General features: G+C 39.8%; 1 protein-coding gene across 2 annotated transcripts in view; it reads left to right on the forward strand.

Moving 5' to 3' along the window:
• The window catches only part of rnf217 (ring finger protein 217), a 108,407-nt gene that overhangs the window by 66,640 nt on the left and 20,186 nt on the right, over nt 1-21,581 (forward strand). The window contains exon 5 of one of the 2 annotated variants that reach the window (XM_052024672.1): nt 1,212-1,346. The exons of the other annotated variant lie outside the window; for it this stretch is intronic. Coding sequence (XP_051880632.1) covers nt 1,212-1,309 — 98 coding nt within the window. The 3' untranslated portion in view covers nt 1,310-1,346. Of the gene's footprint in view, nt 1-1,211; nt 1,347-21,581 lie in introns of those variants that run through there. 2 annotated transcript variants of the gene reach the window in all.

Genomic DNA, 21,581 nt, shown 5'->3' on the forward strand with positions numbered 1-21,581 from the left:
GTATAATCTGGGTGTCTCTGGTAAGGTCAGCATTTATTGCCCATTTGTAAGTGCTCTTGGAAAAGTAGTGGTGAAACATACCTTAAAGCACTGCAGTTGTTCTGGTGAAGATACTCCCATGATGCTATTGGATTGGGACTTCAGGATTTAGACTCGACGGCAAGAAGGTCTGGCAGCATGTTTCCAGATCAGAATGGCGTGCAACTTGGAGGGGAATCTACAGGTGATGGTGTCCTCATGTGCCTGCTGTTCTTGTCCTTCTTGATATCAAAGGTCACAAGTTTGTGATGTACTGTTGCAGTAGCCTGGAAGAGTAACTACTATGTATTTTATAGATGGTAAACTCTGTAGTCACTGTGTGCCGGTGCTGAGGATGGTTAATGAGGTGCTAATCCTGTTAGCTGCTTTGAAACTGTTGATCTTCTTAAGAGTTGTTGGTGCGGCATCCAGACAAATGGAAAGTATTCTATCATGCTCCTGACTTGCACCTTGTAGATGGTGGAAAGGCTTTTTGGCATCAGGAGGTGAGTCACTCGCTACAGAATACCCAGTCTCTGATTTGCTCTTGTAACCATGTTGTTTATTTGGCTGGTCCAGTTGAGTTGCTGGTCGCTTGTGACCTCAAGAATATTGATTGTGAGAGACTCAGGAATGGTAAAGTCATTGAATGTCAAGGACACGTGGTTAGATTCTCTCTTGTTGGAAATGGTGATTGCCTAGCACTGTCATGGTGTAAATGTTACCTGCTGCTAATCAGGCCATTGTCTAAAAGTTGTCTTATACAAACATACAAGATCCGAAGGGACCTTGACAAGATAGATGCTGAGATGTTGAAGTGTTTTGGAAACTAATTGTTGAACTAATGTGAGAGTCACAAGCAAGGGGACATGGCAACAAAGTAAGGAGTTGGTCATTTAAAACTGAGATGTGTTGAAATCTCTTTTCTCAGAAGGTAGTGAATCTCTGGAATTCTTTGCCCATGAGAGTGGTGGAGGTGGAATCATTATGTATATTTAAAGTGGAGACAGATAAATATTTGAAAGATTGAGGAATTGAGGGTTCTGGGGAACTGGCACAGAAGAGGAATTGGATCAGCCATGATCATATTGAATGAGGGGCCTGGTGGCCTACTCCATCTATTTTCTTGTGTTCTTGTTTATGTCTTGCGGCATGCATACAGTACATGAGCTGGTTTATTTGCATGGATTTAGGAATGGAATTGAACATTGTGCAATCATTGGTGAACGTTCCCATTTCTGACCTTACTTATGATGGAAAGGATAAAGCAGCTGAAGGTAACTGGGCTTAGGCCACCACCTTAAGGAACTCCTGCAGTGATATCCAGGAACTGAGATGATTGACCTCTGACAACACAAGCATCTTCCTTTGTGCAAGGTATGATTCCAACCTTTTTTTCCCTTGATGCCCATTGTCTTTAGTTTTACCAGGATATCTTGATGCCACACTCAATCAAATGTTGTTTTGATGTCAAGGACAGTCACTCTCACCTTGCCTTCAGAATTCAGCTGCTTGGTCCATTTTGAACCAAAACTTAGATGAGATTTGGAGCTATGTGCCATCGCAAAATCCAAACTGTGTACTAGTGAGCAGATTATTGGTGAGTAAATGCTTCATGATAACATCGTTGATGCGGATAATGGAGAGTAGATTGATTGAGTGGCGATTTGCCAGATTGGATTTGTCTTGCTCCTTGTGAAAAGAATATATCTGGACAGGCTTCCATTACAGTTCTGGAGCGCAGGTCTTCAATTCTGCAATTTGCATGTTTCCTGGTCCCGTAAGCTTTGCTTTATTCAGTACTCCTAGCCATTTCTTAATATCACACAGAGTTAATCAAATTAACGGGAGACTGGCTTCTGAGATGCTGGGAATCCCAGGAGGAAGCTGAGATGGACAATCTATTTGTCACACCTGGCTGGACATTGTTGTGAAGGCTTCACCCTTATCTTTTCAACACATGCTGGACCCCCACCATCATTGAGGGTGGAGATGTTCTTGTAGCTACCTCCTCCCATTAGCTGCTCAATAGTTACCACTGTTCATGACTAGATGCAATAGGACTGCCGAGTTTCAATCTTATCTGCTGGTTGTGAGATTACTTAGTTGTGTCCACTGCATATTGTTTGGAATTGGTTTATTATTGTCACTTGTACCGAGGTACGGTGGAAAAAGTTGTCTTGCATACCACTCATACAGATCCATTCATTACACAGTGCATTGAGGTAGTACAAGGTTAAACAATACAGAATGCAGAGTAAAGTGTCACAGCTACAGAGAAAGGTAGACAATAAGGTGCAAGGTCATAAGAAGGTAAATTGTGAGGTCAAGAGTTCATCTTATCATACTAGGGAACTGTTTCAATAGCATTATAACAGTGGGATAGAAGCTGTCCTTGAGCCTGGTGGGACATGCCTTCAGGCTTTTGTATCTTCTGCCCAATGGGAGAAGAGAAAATGTCTGGGATAGGTGGGGTGTTTGATTATGTTGGCTGCTTTACCAAGGCAGCAAGAAGTATAGACAGAGTCCATGGAGGGGAGGCTGGTTTCTGTGATGTGCTGAGCTGTGTCCACAACTCTCTGCAGTTTCTTGTGGTCACAACAGAGCAGTTGCCATGCCAAGCCGTGATACTTCCAGATAGGATGCTTTCTATGGTGCATCAATAAAAGTTGGTGAGTATCAAAGGGGACATGCCAAATTTCTTTAGCCTCCTGAAGAAGGAGAGGCGCTGGTGAGCTTTCATGGCCATGGCGTCTACGTGGTTGGACCAGGACAGGCTATTGATGATGTTCGTTCCTCGGAACTTGAAGCTCTCAGTCCTCTTGACCTCAGCACCGTTGATGTAGACAGGAACATGTGCACCGCCCCCCTTCCTGAAGTCAATGACCAGCTCTTTTGTTTTGCTGACATTGAGGGAAACATTGTTGCTATGATACCATGTCACTAAGCTCTCTATCTCCTTCCTGTACTCCTGACTCATTGTTACTTGAGATCCTGTCCACTACGTTGGTATCATCTGCAACCTTGTAGATGGAGTTAAAGCAGAATCTGGCCACACAGTCATGAGTGTATAGGGAGTAGAGAAGAGGGCTGAGGATACAGGCTTGTGGGGCACCAGTGCTGAGAATAATCATGCTGGAGGTGTTGCTGCCTATCCTCACTGATTGCAGTCTGTTGGTTAGGAAGTCAAGTATCCAGTTGGAAAGGGAGGTATTGATTCCCAGGTCTCAGAGTTTGGTGATGAGCTTGCTTGGAATTATAGTATTGAATGCGGAGCTGTAGTCAATAAACAGTAGTCTAACGTAGGTATCTTTACTGTACAGATGCTCCAGAGATGAGTGAAGGGCCAGGGAGATTGCATCTGCCATAGACCTGTTTTGGAAGTAGGTGAATTGCAATGGGTCGAGGTTGTTTGGGAGGCCGGAGTTAATACAAGCCATGACCAGCCTCTCGAAGCACTTCATGATGGTTGATGTCAGAGCCACCGGTCGGTAGTCATTAAGGCATGTTACCTTGTTTCTCTTGGGTACCGGGATGATAGTGGTCTTCTTAAAGCACATGGGAACCTCAGATTGAAGCAGGGAGAAGTTAAAACTGTCTGCAAATACCCTTGCCAGCTGATCTGCACAGGATCTGAGGACATAGCCAGGGACACCATCCGGGCCAGATGCTTTCCATGGGTTCATTCTACAAATGACTGACCTTACGTCCTCCACAGTGACTATGCGTTCAGCTACATGGAGGCTTTCAGGGTGGATGGTGACATACCGTTGCCCTTCTGTTTTTTGCTGTTTAACCTGATCATAGTCCTGAGTTGCATCTTCACTCTGCTGGCACCTCATCATTTTAAGGTGTTGCGCTTGGCTTGCCCTTCTGCACTTTTCAATGAGACAGACTTGATTGTATGGCTTGCTAGTAACAGTACAGTGAGGAATATGCTGAGCCATGAGATTGCAGTTTTGAGCTACCAGTTCTGTTCTCTGTCTGTCCCATTTAGCACAATTGTAGTGCTACACATGGATGTGTGTGAGGTGGTTACTTCCAGTACCACCATGGACGGATGCATCTAGATAGATAAGTGAGGATGATCAAGTAGGTTGTCTGTCATGTTTCACTCACCACAGACAGACCCAGACTGGCAGCTATGTCCATTCAGAACTTGGGTAGCTAGTGGTGGTCAGTCAGTGGTGGTGCTAGAAAGTCACATGGTGATGGGTGTTGAATATTCCCAGCCAGACTACATTCTGTGTCTTTACTACTTCAGGTGCTGCTTCCATGTGTTGTTCAATGTGGAGTAGCATTCAGGCAGAGGTTTCCTTGCTCATGTTTGACCTGATGCCATGAGACTCCGTAGGGTTTGGAGGTGATATGGGGAACTCCAAATGCTACTGTGTCCTACCTGTATACCACTGTGCTGCCACCTCTGGTGGATCTGTCCTGCCAGTGGGACCAGACATACTCAGGTATTGTGATGGAGGTAACTGGCAGATTGTCCATAAAGAATGAATCTCTGAGTATCCCTACGTCAGACTGTTGCTAACTGTCTGTAGACCAGCTCCCATAATTTACACAACGGTTCCTAGATGTTCTTGCGGAAGACTTTGCAAGGCTGACTGGGCTGGAATCCATTTTGTCATGTCTGAAGTCAGTACTGAGATCAATGCTAGGTAGCCTGTCCAGTTTATTCTTTCTCTCTCTGAATATACTGGTAAAGGTAGAATTGAGTGGCTTGCGAGGCTTTCAGAATCAACCAACACTGGTATCAGGAACATTTCAGATAATGCTGTTTTTTGAGCCACTTCCTATCACGAGCTGTTAAATTGCCTGCTACTGCTCGTGACTGAATTTGCCAGGACAAGAAAAGTTGATCTGATCTGTTGTTCCTGTGATTATTTATCACTGCCTTTTGCTTGCAGTTTTCATTGATAAGCAAATATCCTGTGGTGCAGCTTAACTAAGTTTGCGTCTGTTTTAGGTACAGTTATTGGCATGCCCTTCTGCGCTACTCATTGAAACAGGGTTAGCTTGGCAGAGTGAAGGATATTCTGGGCCATGAGGTGAGAGATTGAGGTAGAATACAGAGGCTCGTGGATGCCCAGTTTTAAGCTGCTAGATTTGTTCTGAGCCTATCCCATTTCGCACAATGATCGCGCCACACAACATATTGGGAGGTGTCTTGATGTGAAGATGGGACACTGTCTTCACTAGAACTGAACAGTGGGCATTCCTTCTAATGCTGTCATGGGCAGGTGCAGCATCAGTGAGAATGAAGTTGGGTAAGTTTATCCCTCATGTTGGTTCACATCACCACATGCTGCAGACTCAACGTGACATCTGTATCTTTCAGGACTCAATCACATTGGTAGTAGTGCTGCTTCTGAGCTATTCTTGATAATGGAAATTGAAGTGGCCGCCCCGTCCATTCCATCCACCAGAGTACCTTCACTGCCTTGTTACTCTGTGCTTCATTTAAGCATTACCTCTCTATTATTTTATCAGAGAATTCATATCGGTATCAAGGAATGCCAATGCTTCAATTATAATGGCACGGAAGAAGGCCATTCAGCCCATTGGGTCTATTTTGGCTCCCTGGGGATCAATCCCATTAGTCCCATTCAACACCTCCTTATATCCCTCTATTCCTGCAACATACTCTCCCAGTGGATCCATTTTCCATTAACGTACTGAAGCCTGATTTACAGTGGCCAATTAACCTGCCAGCACATCACTGGAACATGAGAGGAAACTGGAACTCTTAAAGGAGGCACACGTCACAGAGAGAATGTGCAAACTCTGCACAGACAGCACCCAAGGTGGAACCTGGATCACCGGAGCTATGAGGCAGCAGAACTTAACTGTTGCACCACCATGTCACCCTTGGGAAGGGCAGTAATGGTAAGCAGCCGAAGGTTTCTTTCCCTGTTTTTCACCTGACACCATGAGACATTGTGGGTTACGGACCTCAATTTTGCTAAAGAGTCTTTTGTGTGGTGGTTGTCAAACACCCTCTGAAAACCCATACAGAACACACCTACCACATTCCCTTCATCAAACTTCTCTGTTAATTCCTCAAAAAATTCTATCAGGTTATTCAAACAGAATTTGCCTTAACAATTGTATGCGGGCCAAGAACCTATTAATCTTAACCCTGATTAATGTTTGTGAAAACATCCTTCCTTCAAATTGAATCATCCTTTCAAAAGATGTGAAGAGGAGGGAAATTTCCCCATTTCTTCACTGCTTTTGCAGGTTATTCTACTACATCCAACAATGGCAGAAATGCCTTCCTACATCTCATCCTATTAGTATTTGAGTATCTCTATGAAATCACACCTTAACCTTCTCTGCTCTGATGAAACCAATACTCAGAACGCTGCCATCTAACTAGAGTTACTCATCCATGGTTTCATCCTGGTAAATGTTCTCTGTGCCCTTGCCAAGTCCTTAGTGTGATGTCCAGACTTGCATACAATACTTCAGTTGATGCCAGCCAGTAATATGTAAAAGTCGAGTATCATTTGATGGTTTTCTGTAAGCAGCACCTCTAATTTCAAAGTTACTTGTTCATTATGGTTTCTTAATAGCCTTGTTAACTTGCCCTGCCACTTTAAAAGGTTTATGTTAGCTCTTTTAATTTGTACTGCTTTTCCATGTTTTTCCCAATGTGTCCCACTTCACATGAACTTGCGTTAAGTTGTACTGTATATTTCAGGTTTGTGCCAATTTCATAGCTTGTCTATGTCCTTCTTAGTCTCCTATTAAGCTGATGCCTTTTTACTATTTTGCCAAGTTTCCTAAGGCTTCAAAACTATACCTGCTATAATAAGTAAATAACAAGAAAAGAAACTCTCTGCCTCCTGTCACCAGTCTTTTACCTAAGTTACCCCATACTTATAAAAATATAATGCTTCTATTTTCCAAATCAGTCTTCTTATTCTTATTGTATCAAATGCTTTTTTAAAGTTATGCAATGTCTACTGCACCATCTTTATTACTTCTCTCTGTTATTTCATCAAAAAATTCTTATCAGCTTAGTCGGACATGATTTTCCTTTAACAAATCGGTGCTGGTTGTCCCCAATCAATCCGTGCATCTCCCAGTGAAAGTCAATTTTGTCCTCGCCCACAGTCTGTATTGTGTTTTTAAAACTGAGCATTAACTGATTTCCATTTTCAATCCAGCAGTAGTTTTTCAGCACCACTATATTCAAGGGAGATTTGAATGTGGACAGAATTAAATATTGGATTAATGTATGATTAGTGTAAATGGATGATTGATTCTCATTGTGGACTTGATGGGCCAAAAGGCCTGTTTCCACTCTGTATTTCTCTAGGACAAAGGTTCTTTCTATGTTTGGAAAAATTGTGTCCAGACTCCTCTGCTTTCCCTAGTAACCCAGGTTGCATCTATCTGGACTTCATAGGTTGTTAATTTGTGAGTGATACCAACTTATCAAGTAACTTCTTTTCTCTATAATTTTACTCTATCTGTTATCTTCCTCCCTCCAAACCCAAGAAAAAAAACCTTTGAAAACTAATGCAAAGTATTCACTGGGACCATTGGGCTGCAGATTTACAACATTTTCAGTTCTCTTCTTTCATCAATACCTTACTCCACTTGGTCAAGCCCTCTACCTTTTTATCCCTAATCAGCCCCATCCTACTTTTAACCATTTACAAAAAAAAGCCCTGTTTACTGTTTAGGTTACACAGTCGTCTTTTAGCAGTCTGGGCCTAAAAATTAGCACGTCTGATGTTTCAGCAAAAGTTTGTTGTCTTCATTGGGAACCTTTACAGCAAGTCCACTGGACTTTGCAGGGTCAGATTTTATCAATAGCACTTCAATGACAGACACTCAGACCACATGGATATGTATCAGACATCTGTCATAAACCCCATTGGTGGTGAAGGGGGAGTGGGTTAATTGCCATCGGCCCTTGTAAAAAAAAAGCTGAAAAAATTATTTTTGAAAGGATGCCCATCTTTTCTTATTCCTTGTACTGATCTACCTCACCTTCCAGGCAAGTCCAGGAAAGCTCCTGGCTGAGTACCACCAAGACCAGGCACACTCCCTTTGGAGAGCTAGAAGGGGGCATGAGAAGTCTTTGGTGAGTAGGATCAAGGAAAATCCCAAGGTGTTCTACACATATGTGAAGAATAAGAGGATGACTAGAGTGAGGGTAGGACCGATCAGGGATAAAAGAGGAAAGGTGTGCCTTGAGTCGGAAGATGTAGGGGAGGACCTTAATGGATACTTTGCTTCAGTATTCACCAGAGAGATAGACCTTGACATTTGTGAGGATGGTGTACGACAGACTGATATGCTAGGGCATGTCGACGTGAGGAAAGAGGATGTGCTGGAACTGTTGAGAAACATTAGGATAGATAAGTCACTGGGGCTGGATGGGATATATCCAAGATTATTACGGGAAGCTAGGGAAGAGATTGCTGCACTTTTGTCGACGATCTTTGAGTCCTCACTGGCCGCAGGAGTAATGCCAGATGATTGGAGGGTGGCAAATGTTGTTCCTTTGTTTAAGAAAGAGAGTAGGGATAACCCTGGGAATTACAGACCAGTGAGTCTTACTTCAGTGGTGGGCAAATTACTGGAGAAGATTCTTAGCGACAGGATTTATGGGCATTTAGACAAGCATAGGCTGATTAGGGACAGTCAGCATGGCTTTGTGAGGGACAGGTCATTCCTCACGAGCCTGATTGAGTTCTTTGAGGATGTGACAAAACACATTGATGAAGGTAGAGCAGTCGCTGTGGTGTAGATGGATTTTAGTAAGGCGTTTGATAAGGTTCCTCATGGAAGGCTTATTCAGAAAGTCAGGAGGCATGGGATCCAGGGAAACTTGGCTACGTGGATTCAGAATTGGCTCGCCCATAGAAGACAGAGGGTGGTGGTAGATGGAGCGTATTCTGACTGGAGGTTGGTGACCAGTGGTGTTCCACAGGGATCTGTTCTAAGACCCCTGCTCTTTGTGATATTTATGAATGACTTGGATGAGGATGTGGAAGGGTCGGTTAGTAAGTTTGCTGATGATACAAAGGTTGGTAGTGTTGTGGATAATGTAGAAGGTTGCTGTAGATTACAACAGAATATTAATAGAATTCAGAGTTGGGTTGAGAAGTGGCAGATGGAGTTCAACCTGGATAAGTGTGAAGTGATGCACTTAGGGAGATTGAATTTAAAGGCAGAATACTAGGTTAATAGCAGAACTCTTAGCAGTGTGGAGGAACAGAGGGATCTTGGGGTCCACATCCATAGATCTTTCAAGGTTGCCACGCAGGTCGATAGGGTTGTTAAGAAGGCGTATGGTGTGTTGGCCTTCATTAGTCGGGGTATTGAGTTTAAGAGCTGCAAGGTGACATTGCAGCTCAAAAGAACACTGGTCAGACCACACTTGGAGTATTGTGTTCAGTTCTGGTCACCTTATTATTGGAAGGCTGTGGAAGCTTTAGAGAGGGTGCAGAGGAGATTTACCAGGATGTTGCCTGGATTAGAGAGCCTGTCTTATGAGGATAGGTTGAGCAAGCTAGGGCTTTTCTCCTTGGCGAGAAGGAGAATGAGAGGTGACTTGATAGAGGTGTACAAGATGATAAGAGGCATTGATCTGGTGGACAGTCAGAGACTTTTTCCCAGGGCGACAATGGCTAACATGAGGGGACATAATTTTAAGGTGATTGGAGGAAGGTATAAGGGGGATGTCAGGGGTAAGTTTTTTACACAGAGAGTGGTGGGTGCGTGGAATGCACTGCCAACAGAGGTTGTGGGGGCAAGTACATTAGGGACATTTAAGAGACTCTTAGATAGCCAGATGAATGATAGAGAAATGGAACGCTATTTGGAAGGGAAGGGTTGGATAGATCTTAGAGCAGGATAAAATGTCAGCACAACATTGTGGTCCGAAGGGCCTGTACTGTGCTGTTATGTCTTATGGTTCAGGAAACCATGCTTTCACCCAGAATGACATTCGGTGCTGGGACCCAGGATAATCTGGTCCCAGCCTTACTTTCAGAACAGAAGACGCATTTACAGTAAGGTGTAAATCACCGATAATTCAGAGCCATCTAACTAAAGCTTTAACATGCCATAACTATGTTCATTTCCTGCCCTCAGTGGAGAACAATAAACAATCAGTTGGTGCTAAATTTTTCAGAGAAAGGTGCACAGCATAAAATCAGAATATTGGAAATTTTAATCCACAGGTGAATTACTTTTGTCCTCTGCACTATCACCTAATCTAATTTGGAGGAACTCCCTAGCTAACAGATTGTCAATGGTTCAATGAAGAAGCTCACTATTACTCTCAAGAAGGTAGCTCAAGCGTAGCATCAAATGGTCTTTCAAATGATCCACACATATGTCCTCATGTCAATAAAATGTTGTGCAAAGAGGTTGCAATTTAGTAGCTATACACTCTTAGGCCAATGTTAATTGCCAAACTACTTCCATATCCAAAGAGCAGCACAGAGTATTCACAGTGAAAGTGACCTCCTGGGCTGCACATCCATAGCATACAGAGTTCACCATTATTTCGCCACCACTGGCTGCTGCAGGCACTATGGCTGCTGATCTCCCAGGTTCTGGGGTGGTTCATCATTCATTTCAGTAAGCACATATTTCAGTGCTGCATCATTAACATGACAGATCTTGTTTTCCAGTTTTACAAGTTATATAATAGCACTGCAGTGATCATGTGACCATCATGCACCTGCAATCAGTTTCCTCCCTTCTATCAACAGAGTATTTTTGTCTTTTCATCATTCAGATGCATGTAACCTGTAGCAAAAAAAAAAGGAATAATCATTGCTCACAATCTGGGGAGCATCCATAAAATATTAAGGGAATCAAAAATAGTTTAAATGTCAAGCATGGCGGAATAGGTAGTTGGCTTATACAAATTAAAGCATGTGCTCTATCTGCAGATGATGGGACTATTTATGAAATCCATGACCATTGACATATTTGTCAGAAGAATTTTTTTTTTCCATTGTGTCTTATTCACTAAGGTCTTTGAAGCCTATCCTGTAGAAAATCTGGTACTGAAACCAGGGAGCAACTCCTTCTTCAAAAAGAGAGAGAGAGAGAGAAGGGAGGAAACTACAGGCCAGTTAGTTTAAAATATTAGGAACTATTATTGAAGACGTTATAGCAGAGCATGTAGAAAATGTCAACATACACTATACCTCAATTAGCACTCAGGATGCATTCCAGCAATGAGAGTGCTAGTGGAATAATTGCTGAAAGGGTTATTGTACCTTATGTAAAGAGATACATTACTGAGAGCAGCATGAACCACTAACCTCCCTTCTGCTGCACATGGGTGGAGAGAACTGTGTAGCCAAACAAAGGGGGAAAAAACAGCTTCTAACACATCCAGTAGGAAGTGATGGGTCAGACAGTAGGATCTGGACAAGCTGTCAATACATGGGGCAGGTGCTACCAGTTCCTACCAGTGGCTCGCACTCACTGTGCCAAGGGGCAGCCCTGAGCCCCACATCAAAGTGCACTGTAACCACTCCGCTTTCCCCAGCCAGCTCAACATCAGCCCTCAGAAGTAGCCACTGCACATGCCTTGGTGGTTTACTGCACACTGAGCCATGCAATGATAATGACAAACTGTTTTATCGATGCAGTAGTGCCAGCAGGGGTGGCAGTTTGTTCTTGATGCAGCAATGCATAGCCTGAGCAGATGTCTTTTTTTAAAGAATGAGGGAGGAGTGAATCCCTGTCAATATTCAGACCCCTGGGCCATAAGCACTATGACATATAGGTGCTCTTCAAGGTATTACATGGTAAGGTACAGTTGTAATCACACAAAATTAACAGGGTTTTGTGTTTGACCAATTTATTGGAGGATTTTGAAGAAGAAATGTGCTGTGGTTTAGGGGCAACTGATAGGATAGTTAGATTTCCAGAAGACATTTGATAAGATGCTGCATTAAAGGTTATCACTAAATTGATGGTGTAGGAGGTAGCATATTGGGCATCAGTAGAAGTTTAGGCATCAGTGAGTCATTATCTCATTGGTCAGATATAATGAGTGGTGTTTCAGAGGGATTGGTGCTGAGCCCTCAATTTTTATGTATCAAGCATGAAAGATGGAACCAAATGTATGGTTGCTAAGTTTTCTGATGACCGAAAAATATATCATAAGAACATAAGAAATAGGAGCAGGAGTAGGCCATCTGGCCCGTCGAGCCTGCTCCGACATTCAATAAGATCATGGCTGATCTGGTCATGGACTCCTACCTGTCTTTTCCCCATAACCCCTAATTCCCCTACTATGCAAAAATCTATCTAACTGTGTTTTAAATATATTTAATGAGGTAGCCTCTACTGCTTCCCTGGGCAGAGAAATCCACAGATTCACTACTCTCTGGGAAAAGTTCCTCATCATCTCCGTCCTAAATCTACTTCCCCAAATGTCAAAGTTACGTCTCCTAGATCCAGTCTTAATTACCAGTGGAAACAACTTTCCTGCCTCTTTTCTATCCTTTCATAATCATAAATGTTTCTATAAGATCCCCTCTCATTCTTCTGAATTCCAGCGAGTATATTCCCAGGCGACTCAATCTCTCCTCATAGGCAAACCCCCTCATCTCCAGAATCAACCTGGTGAACCTCCTCTGTACCACCTCCAAGGCCAATATATCTTTTCTCAAGTATGGAGACCAGATCTGTACGCAGTACTCCAGGTGTGGCATAACATCCTGGAGTACTGCATACAGGTGCAGCATAACATCCCTGCTCTTAAATTCAATCCCTCTAGCAATGAAGGCCAACATTCCATTTGCCTTCTTGATAACCTGTTGCACCTGCAAACCAACCTTTTGCGATTCATGCATCAGCACTCCCAAGTCCCCCTGCACAACAGCATGCTGCGATCTTTCACCATTTAAATAATAATCTGATCTTCTATTTTTCCTTCTAAAGTGGATGACCTCGCATTTAGCAATGTTGTAGTCCATCTGCCAGACCCTTCTCCACTCACTTAACCGATATATATCTCTCTGTAGACTCTCCGCATCCTCTGCACAATTTGCTTTTCCACTCAATTTAGTGTCATCAGCAAACTTAGAATAGCTACACTCAGTCCCCTCTTCCAAATCATTAATGTATATTGTGAACAGTTGCGGGTCCAGCACCGACCCCTGTGGCACTCCGCTCACCACTGATTGCCAAACAGAGAAACACCCATTTATCCCAACTCTCTGCCTTCTATTGGTTAAACAATCCTCGATCCATGCCAATACCTTACCCCCAACTCCATGTATCCTCACCTTATGGATAAGTTTTTTATGCGGCACCTTATCGAAAGCCTTCTGGAAATCCAAGTGTACAATATCCACCTGTTCCCCTCCATCCACTGCACTCACTATTTCCTCAAAGAACTCCATTAAGTTTGTCAAACAGGACCTGCTCTTCCTGAATCCATGCTGTGTCTGCCTGATGGAACCACTCCTATCCAGATGTCTCGCTATTTCTTCCTTAATGATAGCTTCCAGCATTTTTCCAACTACAGATGTTAAGCTAACTGGCCTACAGTTACCCGCATTTTGCCTGCATCCTTTTTTAAACAATGGCATGACATTCGCTGTCTTCCAATCCACGGGACCTGCCCAGAGTCTAGAGAATTTTGGTAAATTATCACAAGCGCATCCACTCTAACTTGCGCCATTTCTTTCAGTACCCTGGGAAGCATCCCATCAGGACCGGGTACCTGTCTACCTTTAGGCCCATTAGTTTGGTCATCACTGCCTCTTTAGTGACAGCGATTGTATCGGGGTCCTCACCTCCCATCGCACCTATAACATCTCTCTTTGGCATGTGAGACATGTCCTCCACCGTGAAGACTGACACCAAATAATCGTTCAAAGCCTCAGCATTTCCACATTACCCAATATTAATTCCCCCTTCTCATCTTCCAAGGGACCTACATTCACTTTAGCCACCCTTTTCTGCTTTATATAGTTATAAAACTATATAAAACGATCTGTTTTTATATTTTGTGCTAGTTTACTTTCATAATCTATCTTCCCTTACTGCTTGCTACGTAGGAATATAAATTATGAAGAAGGCACAAGGTAACCAAAAAGGGATATAGATCTGTCAGATGGAGTTTAATTTGAGACTATGTTTTGACAGGAAAGAAATTTTAAAAAGTGTATTATCTAAATGGTGAGAGATTGTAGAGATGCAGAGGGGTCTGTGGATACTAGTCCACCATTCACCAAAGGCTAGTATGTGGGATCAGCAAGTAATTAGGAAAACTTACAAAATGTTATAATTTATTTCAGGAGGAATTAAATACACAGGTAGGGAAGTTGTGCTTCATTTATAAATGCCATTGCTGAGACCTCATTTGGAGTACCATATTCAGTATTCTCCTTTTTAAAAGGATGTAAATGCATTGGAAGCACTTTAGGGAAGATTTGCTACACTAAGTTGTTACCTTGTAAGGAAAGGTTTGACAAGTTTAGCTTGTTTAGATCAAAATGTACAAGGTCCTGAGAGATCTTGAGAGGGTGGATATGAAAAGAATGTTTGCACTTCTAGGAGGATCTAGAATGAGGGATCGCTGTTTAAAAATAAGGGGCCACTGATACTGCTCTTGGAGGAAGAAGTTCCAATGATTCTTGACACTCTGAAATAAATTTCTTTCACTCTGAGGGTGATGAGTCTTTGGAGCAGTAGAAACAGTCACTGAATATTTTTTAAAGGAGAGGCAAATAAATTCTTGATAAGCAAGGGGGTGAAAGGTTATCAAGGGTAGGCAGTAATGTGAGTTGAGATTACAATCAGATTCAGGTGATGATGGAAGCAGATAATATTCATTGATTTAGTTGAAGACCTAATTATAAAGTTTTTTGCCATAATTGAATGACAACATTATTATTGAACTACATTATTAATAGATATCAGGGGACAAACTAAATGGCCTTTTTTTATTAGTGACTTCTATATTCTTAAATTCTTTACCATGTATGATTTTGATTATGTGACTCATTAATAAAAGTTATTTCTTTCTTTTCTTTTTCAATCTTTTTATTAATTTTCATATTAGTACAAAATAATATATATAACATTAGTAATTATACATATGATGCAAAGAGATCAGGATAACAATCATAACAGTTAATATATATAATCACAAGGAGTAAAAAATAAGTAATCTAGACCTCCCATTCTCTTATTAAGTGAACAAATACAAAAGGAAAAATTGAGAAGAAGTTTAATTATGTGAGAAAAGAACCGCCAAAACAAAAAAAAATAAACCAAAAAAAACAACCAAAAACTTCAAAAAAAAATGGTCTGATATTTCTTCAATTAAAAAAAACATTATTATGTTGTCAACTCCGCTCCTCTGTATTCAAGGGTTATTGAAAGGGATCTGAAGAAGATTAACTTATATCATATGGAAGTATTGAATAAATAGACTCCAAACTTCCTCAAATTTAAGCGAAGAATCAACAGTACCACTCCTAATTTTTTCTAAGTTTAAACATGCTATAGTTTGAGAAAACCACTGAAAAGTGATGGGAGGTATTGGATCCTTCCATTTGAACAAAATGGATCGCTTGGCCATTAATGTGGCAAAGGTGATCATACAACGAGCAGAAGCAGATAAATCAGATAAATGAGATTCCATCATTGGTAACCCAAAAATTGCAGTAATAGGATGAAGTTGTAAATCAATGTTCAGTACAGATGAAATAATGTTAAAAATGTCTTTCCAATATTTTTCCAAAAGAGGACAGGACCAAAACATATATGTCAGGGAAGCCACCTTCAAATTACATCTGTCACATATAGGATTTATATGATGATAAAAAAGGGCTAACTTGTCCTTGGACATATGGGTCCTGTGAACCACCTTAAACTGTATCAAAGAGTGTCTAGCACACATTGAAGATGTATTAACTAATTGAAGAATTTTCTTCCATGTGTCGGTGCGTAAAAGTATCTGGAGTTCTCTTTCCCATTCATTCTTAATTTTATCAAGTTCCTCTGAACGTATTTTCATAATCCGATCATAAATTATTGCTATCAAGCCCTTGTGCTAAGGATTAAAACCTACATTTTCTTCCGTAATTTCAATTTTATATGGTGCCGGAAAAGAAGGTAAAGTAACTTTTAAAAAATTTCTAATCTGTAAATATCGAAAAAATGTGATCTAGGCAGATTGTATTTATTAGACAACTGTTCAAAAGATAAAAAACAGTTATCAATGAATAAATCACGAAAACATGTTATTCCCTTCATTTTTCGTAAGGAAAAAGCTGAGTCAATTCTAGATGGTTGAAAGAAAAAATTAGATTGAATAGGACGTGATAAATTAAATTTATTCAATCCAAAAAATTTATGAAATTGAAACCATATCCGTATTGTATGTTTAACTATTGGATTAGTCATTTGTTCACTCAATTTAGTAAGTGCAAAAGGGAATGAAGCTCCTAAAATAGAAATTATTGAAAATCCTTGCACTGATTCACATTCAAGGTGTACCCAACAGGGACAATGAATTGCATCTAAATCTTGTGCCCAGAAAATTAAGTATCTAATATTAATTGCCCAATAGTAAAATCTAAAATTAGGCAAAGCCATACCACCATCCTTTTTTAATTTTTGTAAATATTTCTTACTTAATCTTGGGTTTTTATTCTACCATATATATGAAAGAATTTTGGAATCAATAGTGTTGTAAAAGGATTTCGAAATAAAAGTTGGAGTCGCCTGAAATAGATACAAAAGTGTTGGTAAAATATTCGTCTTAACTGCATTAATTCGGCCAATCAATGATAGAGAGAATGGGGACCATTTAGTAAATAATTGTTTAACGTAATTAATTAAAGGTAAAAAGTTAACTTTAAATAAGTCCTTGTGTTTCTTGGTAATTTTAACACCCAGGTATGTAATCAGTCACTAATCTAAATGGTAATTGCCTATAAATTGGGACTTGCATGTTTAACGGGAAAAGTTCACTCTTATTAAGATTTAATCTATAACCAGAGAAAACACTAAACATGAGCAAGTAGTGATAATACTGCAGGGATAGATTTCTCCGGGTCAGAGATATAAAGTAACAGGTCATCTGCATAAAGAGATATCTTATGAGTCCCCTTTTCACGAGTGATACCAAATATGTTAGAAGAATCCCGAATGGCAATTGCCAAAGGTTCCAAAGCAATATTAAATAATAAAGGACTTAGAGGGCAACCCTGTCTAGTGCCTTGAAAAAGCCTGAACAAGGGGAATCTCTGATTATTAGTAAGTATTGAAGCCATAGGTGTGTGGTAAATCAATTCGATCGCAGATATGAAATTTGAACTAAAGTTAAATTTCTCAAGCGTGTTAAATAAATATTCCCATTCGACTCTATCAAACACCTTCTCGGCATCTAGCGAAATAACACATTCTGGAATTACAGATGAAGGGGTATATATAATATTCATTAACCTCCTAATATTAAAATGCAAGTCACAATTCTTAATGAATCCTGTCTGGTCATCAGAAATAATTTGTGGTAGTACCTTTTCCAGTCTAGAAGCCAATATTTTGGAAAAAAATTTTAGAATCCACATTCAATAAAGAAATAGGTCTATAAGATGCACATTCAGTGGGATCTTTAACCTTCTTAAGAATTAAAGAAATAGTTACTTCATAAAAGGATTGTGGTAATTTACCCACTGATAGGGCATCTTTAAAAATTTTACCTAACCAGGGAGAGAGAAGGTCAGAAAAGGATTTTTAAAAATTCAACTGTGTCCTCATCAGGACCAGGTGTTTTACCTGAATTCATTGAAGAAATTACTTTCTTTATTTCTTCCTCCGAAATGGATGCATCTAATATTAAACATTCATTAAGTGATAATTTTGGAGTCTTCAAATTCCTTAAAAATTCATGCATTGATGTAGAATCCTCAGGAGATTCTGATTGATATAATGAAGTATAAAATTCTTGAAAAGATTTGTTAATTTGATCATGGTCTATCGTGTAGTTAGCATCTCGTTTATGAACTTTAATAATCTGACGTTTAGTTGAAACAGCTTTCAGTTTACCAGATTTATCACCATGTATATAAAACTGACTTTTGGTTTTGAGTAATTGATTTTCAATTGGAGATGTTAATAATAAACTGTGTTGTAATTGAAGTTCTGTTCTCTTTTTATAGAGCTCCACACTAGGAGCATCAGAGTATTTTTCATTGATTTCTTTAATCTTTTATCAGCCAATATACGTAATTTATTATTGGTTCGTTTTTTTCAGTCCAGCAGAGTATGAAATAGTTTGACTGCGGATATAAGCTTAAAGGTATCCCATAATATCCCACTGGAAATTTCTTCAGTAAAATTAGTTGAGAAGAAAAATGAAATCTGTTCTTTAATAAAATGAACAAAGTCTAAATCTTGCAACAAAGGAGGATTGAGTCGCCATTGTCTAGCACCAGAGGGTATGCCCACTAATTTAATTGATAGTTTCAATGGCACATGATCGGAAATGGCAATTGCATCGTACTTACAGTCAGTAACAAGTGGAACTAATCTTGCGTCAAGAAAAAAGTAATCAATCCTAGAGTAATTGTGATAGACATGAGAAAAGAATGAAAACTCTTTATCATATGGGTGTAGAAATCTCCAAACTTCTAAGATTCCGGAATCAACTAAAAAGGAGTTGATAAAAACAGGAGATTTGTTACGAAGTGCAAGATTTGACACAGATCTATCTATCGAGGGATTTAGACAACAATTAAAATCTCCACCCATAATCAAAGTATATTCATTTAAATTAGGAAAAGATGCAAGTAAGTGTTTAAAAAAACTCAGGATGATCCACGTTAGGTGCATAAACATTAACTATAACAACTTTTTTGTTATGAAGTAAGCCAGTAATTAATAAAAATCTACCATTTGGGTCTGAAATTGTCTCATGATGAACAAATGAAATTGAGGAGTCTATAAAAATAGAGACTCCTTTCACCTTTGCTTGTGAGTTAGAATGAAACTGTTGACCCCTCCAAAATCTAAAAAAGCCCTGATTATCCTCTTTCCTAATATGAGTCTCCTGCGCAAAAATAATCTGAGCATTCAGTCTATGAAAAACTTTAAAGATCTTCTTACGCTTAATTGGATTATTCAAGCCGTTTGTATTCTATGTAACGAAATTAATCATCCATTTAAAAAAATATATGGTATGTTAAAGGGTTAACCTTGTTACAAAGGAGATTCCTTAACAGGAAAAAGAAAAAAAGTTCAAAGAGGAGCCGGATATGACGACAGTTCAGACATATTTGTAGTTTATCAGTCCAGAAGAAAAAAACAACTAACCTAAAAACAGCCCCACCCCCCACCCACCAAAGCCCGAAAATTGGTCAATAGGCAGCCAGAATGCTACCCACTATTGTTTAACCCCAACCTTTTGGTGGCAGATCTCCAAGTTGAAAAGAATTCAAGACACCATCAATAGTCTAAACATGAGAGAAAAAAATGGCCAAAACAATTTTTCAAATTGTAAACAGACTTGCAAGAAATACAGTCTTATTTTAATTTCAAAGAGAAAAAGGCAATCAGTCACTCAGTTAAATTCTTAATTATTACCCAAACAGAACATTAAAAATGTTAAAGTAAAATAATAAAGAAAAAAAATTGAATTTAAAACATGCTAAGTATCCACGTTCCAGAACCAAGCACGAAAAAAATTAACAAAGGGCAGGAAAATATCTCCGGGTATAAAAAAAAGTTTAAAACTCTAAGTTAATCATTGCTTAGTAGACCAATTAAGTATAAAATCAAAGAAAAGCACATTTCCTGACCATCTGGAGACAAAAAGTTAACCTTGGAGGAAATCTTCGGCTTCTTTAACGGAATTAAACCACCGGCGTGATTTGTTGGTAAGTGAAATTCTCAGGCGGGCTGGGAACAGTAATGCAGGTTGGTAATTCCCTTGATAAAGCCGCGACATAATCAGTTTATAAAGCAGTCTCTCTTTCTTAACTTCTGGGGTGTAATCTTCAACCAGATGAAACTTCCACTCTTTGTATTGGATCATTCCTCGATGACGAGCAATTCGAATCAAATGCTCTTTGGTACTCACATAGTGAAATCTCAATATTACTGGCCATGGTTTTTGCTCTGCCAGAGGTTTTGGTCTTAACACCCAGTGGGCACGATCAAGTATAGGGCTTGTAGAAAACATTTCAGGGCCAAACACATCCTTCAGAAGTTTAGAAAAGAATTCAATGGGATTACCAGATTCTGCGTTCTCGGAGAGGCCAATAATCCTCACATTATTTCTCCAACTGCAGCTTTCTAAATCAATAATCCTCTGTCTTTGCTGTTCCAGTCTTTGTTTGGTCACCATTAAATCTTTTTCCAGTAAGTCCAGCCTGCGATCTCTCTCTTTGCCAGCTTGATTCAGTTCAGCAATTAATTACTGTTGTTTAGCACTCTCCTGTATGAGTGTGGTCTGTCTGTCTTCAAAATCTTTTAATAGCGTTTCCAAAGTGGCAAATCTCTGGTCAAGCTTTTTATCCAGTTTAGAGATAGCTTCCAAAGTGAGTTGAGGGTCTCCGTTACCCTTGCTATCAACTCCAGCCTTAGCTCTGGTATTCATTCTGACACTTAGAAGTCAAAATCAATCTCGTAAAAGTATTATAAAAGTCTTATTAGAGGGTGGTGCATAAGGAGTTAAAAGGTAAGTGGAGCAGAGCCAAGATACGACCTACTCCATGTAGCACCACCAAAAGACCTCCTATTTTCTTTACTTCTGTAAAGAGGTGTATGTGGAATTATATACAAAACAATAATTCAAGCACAAACTGAGAAGAAAGTTTATAGTTTAGTTTTTATGGATTTCTAAAACATAAGCGTAACATCAATGATATGTCAATAAAATTTACTTCCTATTGTTTATTAATTCTCTGCAAATTTCTTCTTTTATTTAAATTAATTTGGAAGTTTTTACAATAGCAGTGTAATAGGCCAATTATCTCAAACAAAAAAATCTGCATTGCACTGATGTACATATGTCCATCTCTCTTGCCACCCAGTGCAATTGCTGTAAATTGTAGACAGTTTTGTGTTGTGTACCTGTGCCAACCAACCATGCGATTAAGTAGCCACGGTAATCTCACATTGCAATGGGTTCATCTGATTAAAACAGTGATCAACTGATCATACAATTCAAAGAAATTTTCAGCTTCAAACTTTAATCACACTGAATCAGTTAATCACAATAGCAGTGGTAGATGGCTCCTAATTGCTGTCCTGCTGGAAAGTGCAGATTTCTGGTGAGATAAACAGGCCCAATATTTCTCTTTCTTCCCCATTTAACCTACAGACGCTTACTATCTGGGCTTGTGCATTCTTTGTGGAAGCTGAGAGAGACCCATACCTGTGCAATTTTTTTGTCAGTATGTTGCAGCTCTAGCAGATAAGTAGGAAAGGTGTGAAGATAACTGCCAGGGGAAAAAAAAGAAAGTAAAATGAGAAACAGTTCAGATTTGTTTCGTATAGAACTCTTGTAAGCTACTGTATAAAGAAGTCACACTGAT

The sequence above is a fragment of the Pristis pectinata genome, chromosome 10 (assembly GCF_009764475.1).
Source record: "Pristis pectinata isolate sPriPec2 chromosome 10, sPriPec2.1.pri, whole genome shotgun sequence".
NCBI lineage: Eukaryota > Metazoa > Chordata > Chondrichthyes > Rhinopristiformes > Pristidae > Pristis > Pristis pectinata.